Here is a 14,041-nt window from a genome sequence, read left to right on the forward strand (position 1 = left end):
AAGTTAGCTAGTGCTTAATTCGGAAATTTGAGAACCCCTGCTGCTTGCAAAAAGGATTTCAGGGGAAGTGAAAAAATGAATGACCGTGTTTGCATATGTGAAACAAATGCATTTTTATCATTTTTTTGATATCAAATAAAAAAATAAAAGAAAAAGGAAAGTTCAGGGGATTTTACTATTTTAATGTTAATAAATTTTAATCTTAGCCCCTAAAGTATCTAAATTTTGATAATTAGCATAGAAAGTCGAGCTTCTAGTGTGGATCAATTTCTGGTTTCCAAATCTATGTACTACTCTCAACCCTTTCAATTTCAACTCTGATTTTCCAACATTTGAGAGCTCAGTCCTTGTACCAAACAAAAACAGTAAATTTGATTATTCACTGAAAAAAATAATGGCTGGTTCTGCACTTAGAAGGTTGATGGCTGAATATAAACGTAAGTATGGTGTAAGGTGTTTTTCCACACTAACTAATACATATGACCTACCTACATATATTTTACCAAAATACATTATCTTGAGCATGAAGAGGATTAAATTTTATACAGGTCCATCTAGGATTGAGCTTAGTCCTGAGATAATCAATTGTGTTGGTAAGCCCAAACTTTTCACCAATATATGTATCTTTGACCTTGAACTTTATGTATTTATTGTTTTAGAGCTGACAATAAATCCACCTGAAGGAATCATAGCAGGACCTGTGAATGAAGAAAACTTCTTTGAGTGGGAAGCTCTGATTACGTAAGTTTATCCTCTACTCAAAAGTAACATTTTTCCATGATTATACCACTGGGGTGAAGTCATCTTTAAGACTTCTCACCTACAAGAAAAAGTGTGTTCAGTTTGTGTAGATTATACCTACTTCTCTTATGGATACTCTATATCTACATAGTAATATAGATGAAGTACTGAGATACTTTTAAAATGTGATGCAAGGTTCTTTAAATATTTATTTAAAATTGAAATATGTTTTCAGAGGACCAGAAGGGACATGTTTTGAAGGTGGTGTGTTTCCTGCCAAAGACAAGATTCTTCTCAGCTAGCAGCTAGTGCAAGAAATTCCCATTTCCAAGAAGACGAGGTTTTACCTTATCTTCAAGAAGGAAAACAAGACCAAAAATTTGTCCTAGTGAACACACGAAAGTTAAGCACCGTCGAGCCTGGTGTGAATTCGGATGGGTAACCAACAAGTCAAGCTCACGTGAAGACAGTAATCAAAGAGCTAATTGTAAATTCTGATTTTGATAAAAAGAAATTTCGGTTTTGACCCTCAACTTTAATGGCCGGAATTCGTAAAAAAAGGTCAACGGGACGGAACTCCGTTGAACGTTTGACAGAAAAAGGGATTTTAATTGTGTTTAGCATTTATAAATGCTTGTCACAGGTCAACGGGACGGAACTCCGTTGAACGTTTGACAGAAAAAGGGATTTTAATTGTGTTTAGCATTTATAAATGCTTGTCACAAATGTCGTTCCCTGCTTAATACAATACGCTAAATTTTATTACTTGACTTGGACTCGAAGCACCAACCTCCAGATCCGAAGTCCACCACGCTAACCACTACACCATTGAGGTTGGTGACAGAATTAGTATTTAATTTAATGATTAAATATGGAAAGTAAAATTAAATTAATACAATAAAACCAAGTTCCCGACGTTGGAAAACAACAAAAAGAGATAAATACCTAGAAACAAAACTACATGTTGACTCTTTTCCATTAATAAAGTTGTTTGCTTAGTCAAGTGAAGACCCATATCCTTCTTATTTAATAGATGAAACAAAAGAAAAGAAAAAAAAGACAAAAACAGCGCCGACTTACCTATGCTGAGCAGACGTGCTCTGGAATGAGGCCGCAGTGGCACTGTACCGCAGTCGGGTAGGTTTGGGCCGCACTATGGGGTGCGAGGTCCCCTGAGTCACCACAGGATTCGACTGGAACTTCCACGTTGTGGCGATTGACGGCGTTTTCACCAGCGATTGTTTCGAGTCTTGAAGGACAAGATTGGACAATTTGGCCGAGTAGGATTCGACCGTGCTCGAGCAGGACTCTTCTGCGGCGCTTTCAATGTCCTTGAAATCGCTTTCCGTGTCCTTGAAATCGCTTTCGTCCTTGAACTCGGTGGGCGGGGAGATGGGGGAGATGCAGTTCAGTGGCGGACACAGGAGGGAGGTGGAGGAGTCCGAGGAATGGTGTTCTAGTGGCGGAGATAAGGGGGTGCATGGGGATGGCTCTGATGAACGAAGACCGCCAGGGTTTGAATTGCTCGTGCTTGCCCCCTGTGAAAAAATAGCAGTGGTCGTGTTTCTAGGATTCTAGGCTATTACGGCTTGTATTCTAGGGGCTCGCTCCTGATTTATTTCGGGAGAGAGTCTCTTCGGATATGATGATGGAGTATCCTGGTGGGGATGAAGAGTGGTCCCGGTCAAAGAAGAGAAGAGGCTTTCATTTGTTCAACTGAATTTTTAATAAATCTTAATGATTTTATTGTAGTTAAAAAAAATTAAAGGTTATATTTTGATTTCAGTTCACTTGCTTCATTTAGGAAAGCAAATGCAGAAACTGCTCAAATGATAGAAAAAACAAACAAAAGTGATTTATTTCGACAGACAGATGAAGAATCTCAACTCAGGTTTAGGTAAGTAAAAAAAAAAAATGTTCTTGTTAAGATTAGAGTATGGCACCTTATTTTCCGTATTATATTATTATTTTCTATGACAAAGTCAAGCCTAAATTACATGATAATATTTTAACTCTATATATCTATATATTCCTTATTTTCCAGACAAAACAAGGAGAAAAATAACCTGGTAAAAATGTCAAAAAATGTAACAGAAAAACTCTATCAAATCAGTCAGTCCCTGGCAGAAACAGAAAGTCAAAATGCAGATAGCTTTGATCTTCTTGTGAGTTCCTCGAACAATATAACAACAATCAATGATGAGCTCCATTTTACAAACACTGCTGTTACTCAGTCTACAAAACTCCTGAAGAAATATGACCGGCGAGAACTTACTGATAAATTTCTGTTTGGCTTTGTGTTTATATTTTTCCTAGCCTGTGTTTTCTATGTTTTTCAGAAGAGGTTCTTTTAAAACTTAAATAGGTAGGCTTTTTTTTTACATAGGTATTATTTTTAAAATAGTATTTTTTATGTTGAAAAAGGAGTTATTTAGGTCACCTAAGTAACTCCTTTTTTATTTAGGTGACTACTAGTATGCACATAAAATAAATTACAATTATTTATTCTCAGAGAGAGCTATAAGAAGTTATTTATTTTTGTAGGGACCTAAAGTTGTTGGTTATTCTTCCTAATGTTGATCATTTTCATAAAGCTATATGGAAAGACAAAGCAAATTTGAAGGGAAAAATTCTCTTGACAATATTGATGTTTAATTACGACTGAGTTTTAAAGGTCAATCGAACTCAAACAGTTGTTTCTGGCTATAGGGCATCATAAAAATAACTGGTTAAGAGAGAAAACGGACATAACTAAGCAAGAACATAATATGTGCGTATGTGTTTTACTTGCGACCAGACCTATCCACTTTTTAAGAAATGCAAGACGTTTCATATAGTGGCTGGCTTATGTATAAAAAAGAAGCACTTGTTTGAAGCAGAAATTAGACTGTCAAAGAAGTTCAATAGAATATAAAATATTGGGCTGTGATGGTATTGGAACAGACAAACCTATCACAGTCAGACACATATTTATTTGTTGTTTATACCTATAGCTGCTACCTAATTTAAATTTATGTTATTTTGACATAGGGGACTAAGGACTAAGGTTTACAAGGGATGGGGGGACCCAAAGTGTCTACAAGTAGTTACAGGGGTAACTTGAAACAGTAATTTGCTTTAGCTTCCAAGTACAAATTTGTCTGTAGTTTATTGTAAATTGATGTGAGATATAAAATTATGCTAGCCAATTTTCCCCTCATTATTTTTTTATACCTACCTACTGTTAGAATGAACACATAAATGCAAGTGTGTATGTGCTAGGGGCATTTATATCTCCTTGTAATCATATTGAAGTAGTAACACTGAAGGAGTAGGTACATGAGTAGTTGATTACTAATTTACAGATAATATAAACAGTTTGGTTATTCTGAGAGGCAAGTACTTATCTAGGAATGGGGAAATTTTGTTGGGGTTTGAAGATGGGTTAATCAGTTGGTAAAAAGTTTAGATTGAGAAGATAGAAGGATTTCTTTAGTAAAATACCCATGTTTATCGGTGGCTGCATGAGTTGCTTTATTAAGCTTACATTTTGATCATGCACAAGTACAGCTTCTACATAATATGAAGTAGACTGATACTGACTTAAGCATGTGAATCTAAAATCAACCCCAATTAAACTTATTTCAGGCAAAGTGCTACAACTTCATGGTCCTGTAAGAGATGAAAGAAAAGATGGGCAGAAAGACACTTTATTAAATATGATGTTCCAAACACTTACCATTTCATGCTGATCTTCTGGAGATATTTGATTATTGTGACTGATGTATTCATCGGAGAGTAGATCACTGTCATCACTGACTACCATCAGATCAGACCATGCTGAGGGTGATTCTGAGGCTGACTCCATTTCAGAAACGCTAAAGTTTAACTGAGAGAAGACATTTCCTTGATGTTTGAACTAGTAAAACAATTAGGTCATCTCTCAATACGGTACCTGTTTACATCTTGGTAGGGACAGTCTCCGTTTCATAAGAACTATCACAAAAAGTATCTAATAACTTTAAATGAAGAAAATAAAAGAAAAATGCAGACTTCTGAACCAGACACTTATCACTTTTCCCAAAAAAGCTAGGTAGGTACTCAACTCAAAAAACTTCTGATAAAAAGTTTACGCACCTATGGACTGGTTATGGGTATACCCAATATATATACTCTTGTAGGTATACCCTAAACTTGGGCCCACCAGTTGGTCAAAAGAAACAGGGAAGGTAGAATACATATAAATATTTCAGTATTTTCTGTGGGACATAAGTGCGACGAAAAAATTAAAAAATCGAAGGGGGTGGGAGTGGGAAGTGGGAGATTTTACTCCAGTTTGAGAACCACTTGCCTTACGAAGTGTGTGCTAACTTCACACTTGTATCGAGAGTGTAAAAAAAATTAAAAAATCGAAGGGAGTGGGAAGTGGGAGATTTTACTCCAGTTTGAGAACCACTTGCCTTACGAAGTGTGTGCTAACTTCACACTTGTATCGAGAGTGTTATGAGTAAGACTGTGCCAACTTCACACTTGTATATTTTTAGGTTAGGTTTTTTTTGGTCTGAAATTTTCTTTTTCAAATAAACAAAAGTTATCAGTGGTGATAAGGAAGTGTTTTTTGATTAAATGAACGTAGTTCCCTATCCTAAGCTTATTTTGGGCATTTTACAAGTTTAGTTTTCATCATGGGGAAGAAAGGCGGTCAAAACAGTCTTGGGAAAGCACTGATCAAGAATAGATTTGGTCACAAACCAAAGAGAGTGAGCAATGATGGTCTGCTTCACACTTCCGAGTTGGAGGATGGATATGATTGGAACAAAATAAACTTGAAGTCTGTCACTGAGGAAAGTTCATTCCAAGAATTTCTATCAACAGCTCAATTAGCAGGTACTGAGTTCACAGCAGAAAAATTAAACATTACTTTTGTAAATCCAAAATCTGGGGTTGGTCTGCTGTCCAAGGAAGAGAAAGAGTTGGCTTTACAAGCACACAAAGAGAAAAGAGAACTCTTGAAAATTCCTCGCAGGCCAAAGTGGGACAAAAATACAACGGCAGAACAACTACAAGCAATGGAACGAGATGAGTTTCTCCAATGGAGACGAGAACTTAACCTTTTGCAAGAAGAAGATGGATTGGTGATTACACCTTATGAGAAGAACTTGGATTTCTGGAGACAACTATGGAGAGTAATTGAAAGAAGTGATGTCATTGTTCAAATTGTAGATGCAAGAAACCCACTTTTATTCAGGTGTGAAGACCTGGAAAGGTATGTCAAAGAAGTAAGCCCTCACAAGAGAAACATGATCTTATTAAATAAAGCAGATTTGTTAACAAGGAAACAGCGGTGCTACTGGACAAAATATTTCAATTCTGTAAATGTAGCTGTTGCTTTTTTCTCAGCTACAAATATCTATGATGATATTCCAGAAGGTGATGAGGAGTTGGAAGATGAAGTTGTGAGTGAAGAAAGTGAATCTGATGAATCAGAGTGGGAAGACATTAGTGAAGAGGAAGAAGAAGATGATGGACAAAAGGTGTTAGAAAATGATTTAAAGATCAAGTCCAGTCCAAAGTTACTCAATAGAGAAGAACTCATTAGCTTGTTTAAATCATTCCATGATGTCAATATTCCACGTATGAATCCTGATGTCATGACCATAGGACTGGTTGGTTATCCTAATGTAGGCAAGAGTTCTACCATCAATGCACTTTTGAATGCCAAAAAAGTGTCTGTATCTGCTACTCCTGGAAAAACCAAACATTTTCAGACTTTGTTTGTGGATGATGAATTGCTACTCTGTGATTGTCCTGGCTTAGTCATGCCCAGTTTTGTATTCTCTAAGGCAGATATGATATTGAATGGTATTTTACCCATTGATCAAATGAGAGATCATGTCCCAGCTGTTAACATGTTATGTACTCTTGTTCCACGTCATGTCTTAGAGAACATTTATGGTATTATGATTACTCAACCAGATGAAGGGGAAGATCCAAATAGACCACCATTTTCAGAAGAGCTTTGTAATGCTTATGGATACAACAGAGGTTTTATGACCTCCAATGGTCAACCTGACAACCCTAGATCAGCCAGGTATATTTTGAAAGACTTTGTCAATGGACATCTCCTCTACTGTCAAGCCCCTCCTGGTGTACCACAAGAGAAATATCACATTTTCAAACTGAAAGAACGTAAACCACTACCAAAACAAACACCTAGAGCCATGAGAGCTCTAGAACCCAATGTTGTAAGAGCCACTGATATTGATTCAAAGTTCTTTAAAAAAGCAACTGGTACAGCTCTAGTGAAGGGTAGAGCTTCAGTAGTACCTCAAGGGCTAGGAAAGGGTAGTATGAATGCTTCAACCATGTCTCTTAACACAATTTCCAGTGAAGATCCAAAACCATGGAAGCAGCATAAGGAGAAAAGGAACAAAAGAGAGAAACTGAGAAAGAAACCTGTTAGCTATTATTAAAACTCATAAAGTAGGGTCAGTATCTAATCATAAAATATCTGCATTTGAAAATCCTATACCAAGAATGTGTCTGGTCTTGTACCCTTATCTTGAATTTTTTTCAAAATTTAAAACTTGTACTTTTTGATGTAGAAAAAAGCTAAGGAGACTCATTCATATCAATGAAAATGGAAAAAAATAAATTCATCTTGTTTTTATTGTATTACAGATATGTAAATTGTCTTCCACTTTTGATTCTTAAAATTTGATATCCAATCTCCTAATGGTAGGAGTCCTTCTTGTGACACAACATCAGGGTTGAATGGTAGAGATTACCCCAGTTTATAATTTCGCCCCTTTTTTGTAATTTCTATTTTGTGTACATTGAATTATAACCAATAAAGAGTCTAAATAAATAATTAAATGCTTGAGGTAAATACCTATCAGAGCTAGCATCAACGTCCCCCCCCCCTCCTTCAACATTCCTGAACAAAAGGTCTCATGGGCTGTAAATGCACTGATGGAAAATAACATTGGGGTTTTGGAAGAGTTATGGGTAGTAGATAAATTGAATTTATTAAATTATTTGGTAGGTACACAAAAATAAATAATACTGAGACATGTAGACAATCATAAAATAAACATTTAAAAGGACGGAAAAAAAAAGTTGTACTACTGTTAATTTAACTAAAGGATCAAATGGAAGATGAAATAATAAAAATTAAATCTACACAGGAAACATTTTCTTCCTTTGTCTCTTTTCAAGCAGGTATTTTAGCCTGATGTTTCAACAAAAAGTACAACAAGGAAATACTGTCATCTGCCTTGGAGTCCTTGGCCAGCAATTTTGTACAATCTTCATTGTTTCAACGGTTTGACTAATGACTTGTTATACTTACTTATGATCAGGATATTTCTCTGATATTCCTGCAATCAACCTCTTTTCAACTTCTTTGTCTGTCTCAGTCACCAGATCTACAGCATTCAATTTTTCTTCAACTTTCTTTTTTTGTTTGTTCCTCTCTCTTACCAACTGTAACCAAAAATCAGTGGAATACTTCAAGTGGACATCAATCTCCAAAGGGTCAATAGTTTTGCTGTAAAAGCTTCAGTTGATTGTTGATGGAACCATACACCAGGTGACAGTTTCAAGCCTTGATCACTTAGCTCATCTTGAAGCAGTCAACAATTTTTTAGCCAGCCTAGTTAACTTGGTTGGTAGTACTTCTGCCTTGTAAGTGCTAGGCCATGGGGTTTGATTACCACCCAGGGTGCATTTTATACTCAAAGGAAAATGCGTTGTGTAATCATACCTATATTGACATATCACAACACAGTGGATATAAGGTAATGTTTGTTCTTGGAACAGCTGGTTTTCTTTTATCCTGCCTTCCTTCTCTCTTTGATTTGTGGGCCTAATGTTTGTTCTTGGAACAGCTGGTTTTCTTTTATCCTGCCTTCCTTCTCTCTTTGATTTGTGGGGACCTAAGAGTGATACTCTTTCTGAATGAGTTCTACAGTTTACAGAACCCATCACTTGGGAAAATCAATTACTTAACTGATGTAAAACTTACCTCTCCACATTCTTTAGCTAAGTTTACCACAAAATCTTCCATCTCCTGTGTTGGCAGCATGATTTGTTTGGTGATTAAGGCTCAACGGTTTTATTTAAAAGGTATAATTGATTTTATCAGTGAAAGTGAAAATGAAAATTAATCCGATTAGGTATGATTATGAAACAAATTTGTGATTATGATAATCTGATAATGGAACATGGAACGGTACAAAATTTCCCAATTCCCACTCACTCCACGTCACTCACCCCACTGACCCACTCCCAGAATGCAGTGTTGCCAAACTCCCAATTTCTCCCTGAATGGAGGGACTCACTCCACGTCACTCACCCCACTGACCCACTCCCAGAATGCAGTGTTGCCAAACTCCCAATTTCTCCCTGAATGGAGGGATTTTTTACATCATGTAAAAATTCCCTCCCGGTAAGTATGGACTTTTGAGTTTTGACTTTTTTGATTCAGGCCGTGGTTATGAACAGGGCTGAGTTAGGCCATTCTGAGATGTTCTTGGCAAGTGGAAAATGATGTGGTAACTTAACACAGAGATTCGATTTCAAGCTTTCAACTTTCAACTTTTAGGTTTAGGTCTTCCACTTTTTCCTTTTTTACCGACCGGAACTACCGTTTTGCGGAGGATTGAACAAATCTGCTGGACGCTGGACTTTGCGTTGACATCAAGTAGGGATTGAAGAATCCTGTCAGTAGTGAACATTTGAATAACCCACAATCTTCATGTATGCACCTCCAATACATGATCCTTATGGGTCAGATGGGTAAGTAAGTTATGTTACCTCTACAGACCGAGTGTACACATATGTGTACACAATTTTAGAAGTGCTAGATGCCTGAAGAAAAAAAAATTACTCCCTTCATTTTTAAGTAAGTTATGTTAACATTGTCAATTTCGACTCTTCCTTCCTTTTAGGCTAAAAAACAGAGTGGAGAGCATAGCATATAGATCATCAAGCATGTAGGGAGTAGCAGTGATAGAAGGAAGCAACAAATTTAAACTGCATAGAGATGAAAGCAAAAAGTTTGATGCTCTTGATGGTTTTTATGAACGAAGCTTTGCTAGTGCAAAACATCACCCCTGTAACCCTGTTCATATACCCCACCTTGTGCCTCACCAGGGCTGTATTTAGGGGAGGCTGAGGGGGCCTCCCCCCCCCAAGCTTGATTTTCCTCCTTTACTGTATGTCAGACTCCAAAAATTTAGGGTCAATGGGGCCTGGCTACCCTATAACCCCCCTTCAAGCTTCATTTTTCTCTTTTTTTTTTACTGTGGGACAGATTAAAATTTGGAGCATCCAGCATTCCTGTCTATGAAATCAGTTGTAATGAATCAGGAGAGAGTAAAAATTGTTATTTTTCTTTCACAATTTTCATAGTGGGAAATTGTCTGGCATTGTACCATTTCCCATTATGTATTACCATCTGAAAATAGCAAAAGAAATATGTTACTAAACTATGGAATACTTACCAAATACATACTTTGATTTTCAGAATTCCAGGCTCAGTTGCTTATTATCAACCTCCTCTAACACATGATGTAAATCTAATGTGAGTATACCCAAATAATAAATTATGTTTGAGTACCAAATCTGATGTACAACTACTTCATTAAGAGTTTATTTTTATTTTAGGTTTTCTTTACAATGCAGCAATGGCAGGATTCCACTATTCTGGCCGGGGGGGGAGGGGTAGATATTAGATATATCATTTCTGAAAATCCTCTGTTTAGATAAAATTAGTTTTCATGATATTCGAACCCACAACCTACCTTTCAAGGCAGACATAATAGCATAATACCCTCCAAGCTAACTGGGCTGGCTTGGAACATTTGTTTTAATCTCAACCAAGGTGTGATTTTATCCTCATTCATTTGAGTATTTGGCTAATTTTTCCCCTTTTAATAATGTCTTCTGTGATATGTCATTATTTAATTTCAGGTATGGTCACAATGTAATGGTCCCACACCCAACCCATATACCAGTTCTTGCTGCAGTAGATAGTCAATACCCAGTGAAGGAATCGAGAAGATCTCATAGGGATAGATCTCCCCCTCCACCTCCCCGATGGGCTGAAACATCACCTAGACGGGAAAGCTTGGGCAGGGAGTCAAGACATTCACCTAGCCGAAGGTAATTGCAAACCATAGAACTCAGAAAAAAGGCCACACCATAAGCCCTCAGTCTACCCTCCAAGCTAACTGGGCTGGCTTGGGACATTTGTTTTAATCCCAACCAAGATGTAATGTACAAATTAATAAATTGAATTTTTGCAAATCTTATGAACATTTGTTCTAAAAGGTGTTATAAGTACCTGCTTGCCAAAATTTTGTCTAAATTAGACAATCCTTTTGGGAGTTATGTTGAATCAAAGAATTCCTAAATTTCACCCCTATAATGCTCCCAAAAGCCCAATTGAGTGACTGAGCCCAATATCTAACCAGTACCTATTAATTTATTATTTGGTTCTTGTCATTGCCTACCATTAATTTTGTTGTTAATTTAGTATTTTCTAAAATAACTTATCCAGTGTAGGTAATAATATTGTATTAATAAGTGATCTCTATACCACTAACTGTATACCATTGATTTCAATGGTCTCCCCCTCTGCCTCGCCTGTTACGAACGGGAAAAACACATGGATGAGGAGGAAACCAAAATCGAAATCAATTTTATTTCGTCTATCTGTGATTGCAACCTTTGCTTGTCTACAAAATAATAGGTAAAAAAAAGTCAATATATGAATGGGTAAAAGGCAAAGCGAACCAAGTCCAAAAATCGACTTTCTGAGTTGTCTATATCATTGGAAATAGCACGAAAAGATCTACTTTTTATATTGGTCGTGAACTTCACTTTAGTGTGGTATTGAAATGAGAGCAAAAACAAAATACATAGCTATCTCTATTTAAACTTTGACTCCATTTATCTCAAAACGCTTTTTTTTTTTTTGGACTTGGTCCGCTCTGCCTCTTTGCCATTCATATTTCCCTTTGGTTTCAGGTCGCGGCTGAGTCCAGTCAAAAGTGACCTTGAGGTTGGTTCACTTAAGTAATATTAAAAGCCGAAAAAACTTCGACCCCGCCGGGAATCGAGCTCGGGACCTCCGGCGTGCGAAAAAGAAGATGTTAGTTATCCTTGTTTGAAGGTCAGCGCGTATTTTCAATACATTTTGTTTGTTCTTGTAGAGGACGATGATGCCAGATCTCACAGGAGTCATCACTCTCAAGGTCATAGACAGAGTCAAGGTCACAGGGAGTCCCGACAGAGGCACTCTTCCCCTACACCTGCCATCAATGGGACTTGGTCCGCTCTGCCTCTTTGCCATTCATATTTCCCTTTGGTTTCAGGTCGCGGCTGAGTCCAGTCAAAAGTGACCGCAGGGGGAGTGGTGGTGGGGATTACAAATCTTCACGCCGAGACATCAGGAGTCGTTCCCCGCCACGGAACAAACACTCGCGCAGTCCGCCTAGAAAGCGCCAAGACAGAGTAGGCCAGGACAGGGCCAGTTTGGAGCGAGGGAAAGGTCGAGTTAAGGACGAGGAGGAAGAGTTAGAGCGCTTGGCAACCACGCCGGGAGAAATTCGAGTGCGGAATCTCCCGCCCAGGACGCTGCAACGAGAAGTGGACGCCCTGTTTACGTGGCATAGTAAGTCTGAAAAAAAGAGGAATTTAATTTAAAAAAAAGTCATATAAAAAAAGGAATTTAATTTGTATAAAGCGTGAATAATAATAGAGAGCATCCCGTTAATTGAACTCTTGAACGTTATTTGACGAAAACTAGGAATTTAATTTGTATAAAGCGTGAATAATAATAGAGAGCATCCCGTTAATTGAACTCTTGAACGTTATTTGACGAAAACTCGTTTCTGCGCATGTGTAGATACGTGTTTTGGTCGTCTTCCGTTACACTTTACAGTTATCGTCACGCAAGTTAGCGGTTCAAAATCTCTAATGAAAACACTTTTTGATACATTCTGATAGGATAGACAGAACCGTAACACGAGAGCTCTTATCGTTCCGAAATCAAAGAGAAAGGGAGAACAAGGACAGGATAAGAGAAAGCTAGAACAAATCTTACCTGTTTAGCACAAAGTTCGGCCTGGGCGAATTTTATCTAATTAGAAGCTGACTAATCTAACTATTGTTACTATTATTTTAATTTCATGATATATCGCCGACCCTATTTAAATAGGAAAAGGCTAGGAAGGAGATTTTAATTTCATGATGTTCCTACTAATATCGAGTTATTATTTGTTCTCGCAGTTGGAGATGTTACCTATGTCGAAGTGACAGACAGTGATGGTACCAAAGCTTATGTCAAGTTCAAAACACTCGATCATGCCAAGAGAGCCGTGGACAAAATGTACGACTTCAATTTCAACGATCATTTGATCAAAGTGTACGAGGTAAATACCACGTTTTTATTTGTGCTTTGGACATGTAGTCCCTTTGTCTCAACAGTTTAAGATTGCACCACTTTATTTGCTTCTTTTCTATGTTTCTTTTTCGAAGTGGTTTGATAGAGGGAACTGTAACAACGGAGGTCTTATCGTCCCGAAATCAAAGAGAGAAAAAGGACAGAATAGGAGAAAGTCAGAACGAATCTTAGCTGTTAGGATATTTTTCGCTTCGGGCGGAAATCGAACCCTCGACCCAGCGTTTACAAGGCAGGCAAGTTACCTTCCAGGCTAAATAGGCTGGCTAAATCTGGCTTGGAAATTGCCCAAGGCAATCTCGGCCATCCGACCCTGTTATAGAGTTACGTAAACATATCAAGTTACATAAAATCGTATGAAAACAAGAAAGTACGTAAGAACTTAAAAAAAAAAAGAAAATAATAATGTCATGAATTCACGTTTCAGACCACAGAGGATGCCCGCAAGCGCTATGAAGACCTGAGAGTCAAGCGTAATGTCAGGGCTGGACCTATAGACTGGGGACACACGTACGGCCTAACCACCAGCTTCCTCGAGTCTCTACGTATTGAACCGCCCCTGGTGCCCACTGTGTTTGTGGAAAACGTAAGAATATGATCTGTACTTCAATGATTTGTGTCAAATGATCATTGTCAATGCCCATTCCTACTTGTGGGTTTCATCCGAATTTTTTTCTCCCGAATATCCTGCAATGTGGTAATGTTCCCACTTACGGACGACACGATTTTTATTTCCGACACTAATCGTCCCGAAATTGAAGTGAGGAGGAAGACAACATAGGAGAAAAACAAACGTTCCGAGAAGAAACAATCCGTTCAGATTAAAATTCGCCCGGGCGGGAATCGAACCCG

General features: G+C 37.7%; 5 protein-coding genes across 5 annotated transcripts in view; 3 read left to right on the forward strand and 2 right to left on the reverse strand.

Moving 5' to 3' along the window:
* Nucleotides 1-122: 122 nt before the first annotated feature.
* LOC103508272 (ubiquitin-conjugating enzyme E2 G2-like) lies at nucleotides 123-1,043 on the forward strand. The gene is made up of 3 exons (XM_008472809.2): nucleotides 123-437; nucleotides 660-741; nucleotides 977-1,043. Exons 1-3 carry the CDS (start codon nucleotides 395-397, stop codon nucleotides 1,041-1,043), a joined length of 192 nt encoding a protein of 63 aa, XP_008471031.1. The 5' UTR covers nucleotides 123-394.
* A 755-nt stretch (nucleotides 1,044-1,798) lies between these two features.
* Nucleotides 1,799-4,837, reverse strand: LOC103508276. The gene is made up of 2 exons (XM_008472822.3): nucleotides 4,460-4,837; nucleotides 1,799-2,279 (listed from the first exon to the last, which is right to left on the reverse strand). Exons 1-2 carry the CDS (start codon nucleotides 4,586-4,588, stop codon nucleotides 1,818-1,820), a joined length of 591 nt encoding a protein of 196 aa, XP_008471044.1. The 5' UTR covers nucleotides 4,589-4,837; the 3' UTR covers nucleotides 1,799-1,817.
* Nucleotides 4,838-5,267: 430 nt separating this feature from the next.
* Nucleotides 5,268-7,626, forward strand: LOC103508100 (large subunit GTPase 1 homolog). Its single transcript, XM_008472638.3, has one exon. The coding sequence runs from the start codon at nucleotides 5,406-5,408 to the stop codon at nucleotides 7,191-7,193; it is 1,788 nt and encodes a 595-aa protein (XP_008470860.1). The 5' UTR covers nucleotides 5,268-5,405; the 3' UTR covers nucleotides 7,194-7,626.
* A 426-nt stretch (nucleotides 7,627-8,052) lies between these two features.
* LOC103508285 (inositol monophosphatase 1-like) lies at nucleotides 8,053-9,001 on the reverse strand. The gene is made up of 2 exons (XM_008472831.3): nucleotides 8,747-9,001; nucleotides 8,053-8,205 (listed from the first exon to the last, which is right to left on the reverse strand). The coding sequence occupies exons 1-2, from the start codon at nucleotides 8,804-8,806 to the stop codon at nucleotides 8,068-8,070; spliced, it is 198 nt and encodes a 65-aa protein (XP_008471053.1). The 5' UTR covers nucleotides 8,807-9,001; the 3' UTR covers nucleotides 8,053-8,067.
* A 296-nt stretch (nucleotides 9,002-9,297) lies between these two features.
* LOC103508296 overlaps nucleotides 9,298-14,041 on the forward strand; it is a 34,776-nt gene continuing 30,032 nt past the window's right edge. Inside the window, exons 1-5 of the mRNA XM_026822715.1 lie at nucleotides 9,298-9,519; nucleotides 10,250-10,306; nucleotides 10,696-10,887; nucleotides 12,102-12,400; nucleotides 13,018-13,160. Coding sequence (XP_026678516.1) covers nucleotides 9,479-9,519; nucleotides 10,250-10,306; nucleotides 10,696-10,887; nucleotides 12,102-12,400; nucleotides 13,018-13,160 — 732 coding nt within the window. The 5' untranslated portion in view covers nucleotides 9,298-9,478. The remainder of the gene's footprint in view (nucleotides 9,520-10,249; nucleotides 10,307-10,695; nucleotides 10,888-12,101; nucleotides 12,401-13,017; nucleotides 13,161-14,041) is intronic.

This window comes from Diaphorina citri, unplaced genomic scaffold (assembly GCF_000475195.1).
Source record: "Diaphorina citri unplaced genomic scaffold, Diaci psyllid genome assembly version 1.1 scaffold19, whole genome shotgun sequence".
Classification (NCBI taxonomy): domain Eukaryota; kingdom Metazoa; phylum Arthropoda; class Insecta; order Hemiptera; family Psyllidae; genus Diaphorina; species Diaphorina citri.

Bases quoted from the DNA above. Each gene is read 5' to 3' on its own strand.
- LOC103508272 (XM_008472809.2), top strand. From the start codon at position 395: ATGGCTGGTTCTGCACTTAGAAGGTTGATGGCTGAATATAAAC. The intron at 438-659 runs GTAAGTATGGTG...TTATTGTTTTAG, and splicing joins GTTGATGGCTGAATATAAAC to AGCTGACAATAAATCCACCT. The intron at 742-976 runs GTAAGTTTATCC...ATATGTTTTCAG, and splicing joins GAGTGGGAAGCTCTGATTAC to AGGACCAGAAGGGACATGTT.
- LOC103508276 (XM_008472822.3), bottom strand. From the start codon at position 4,588: ATGGAGTCAGCCTCAGAATCACCCTCAGCATGGTCTGATCTGATGGTA. The intron at 2,280-4,459 runs GTAAGTGTTTGG...ATTTTTTCACAG, and splicing joins CAGAAGATCAGCATGAAATG to GGGGCAAGCACGAGCAATTC.
- LOC103508100 (XM_008472638.3), top strand. From the start codon at position 5,406: ATGGGGAAGAAAGGCGGTCAAAACAGTCTTGGGAAAGCACTGATCAAG.
- LOC103508285 (XM_008472831.3), bottom strand. From the start codon at position 8,806: ATGCTGCCAACACAGGAGATGGAAGATTTTGTGGTAAACTTAGCTAAA. The intron at 8,206-8,746 runs GTAAGTTTTACA...TTTTGGTTACAG, and splicing joins TAGCTAAAGAATGTGGAGAG to TTGGTAAGAGAGAGGAACAA.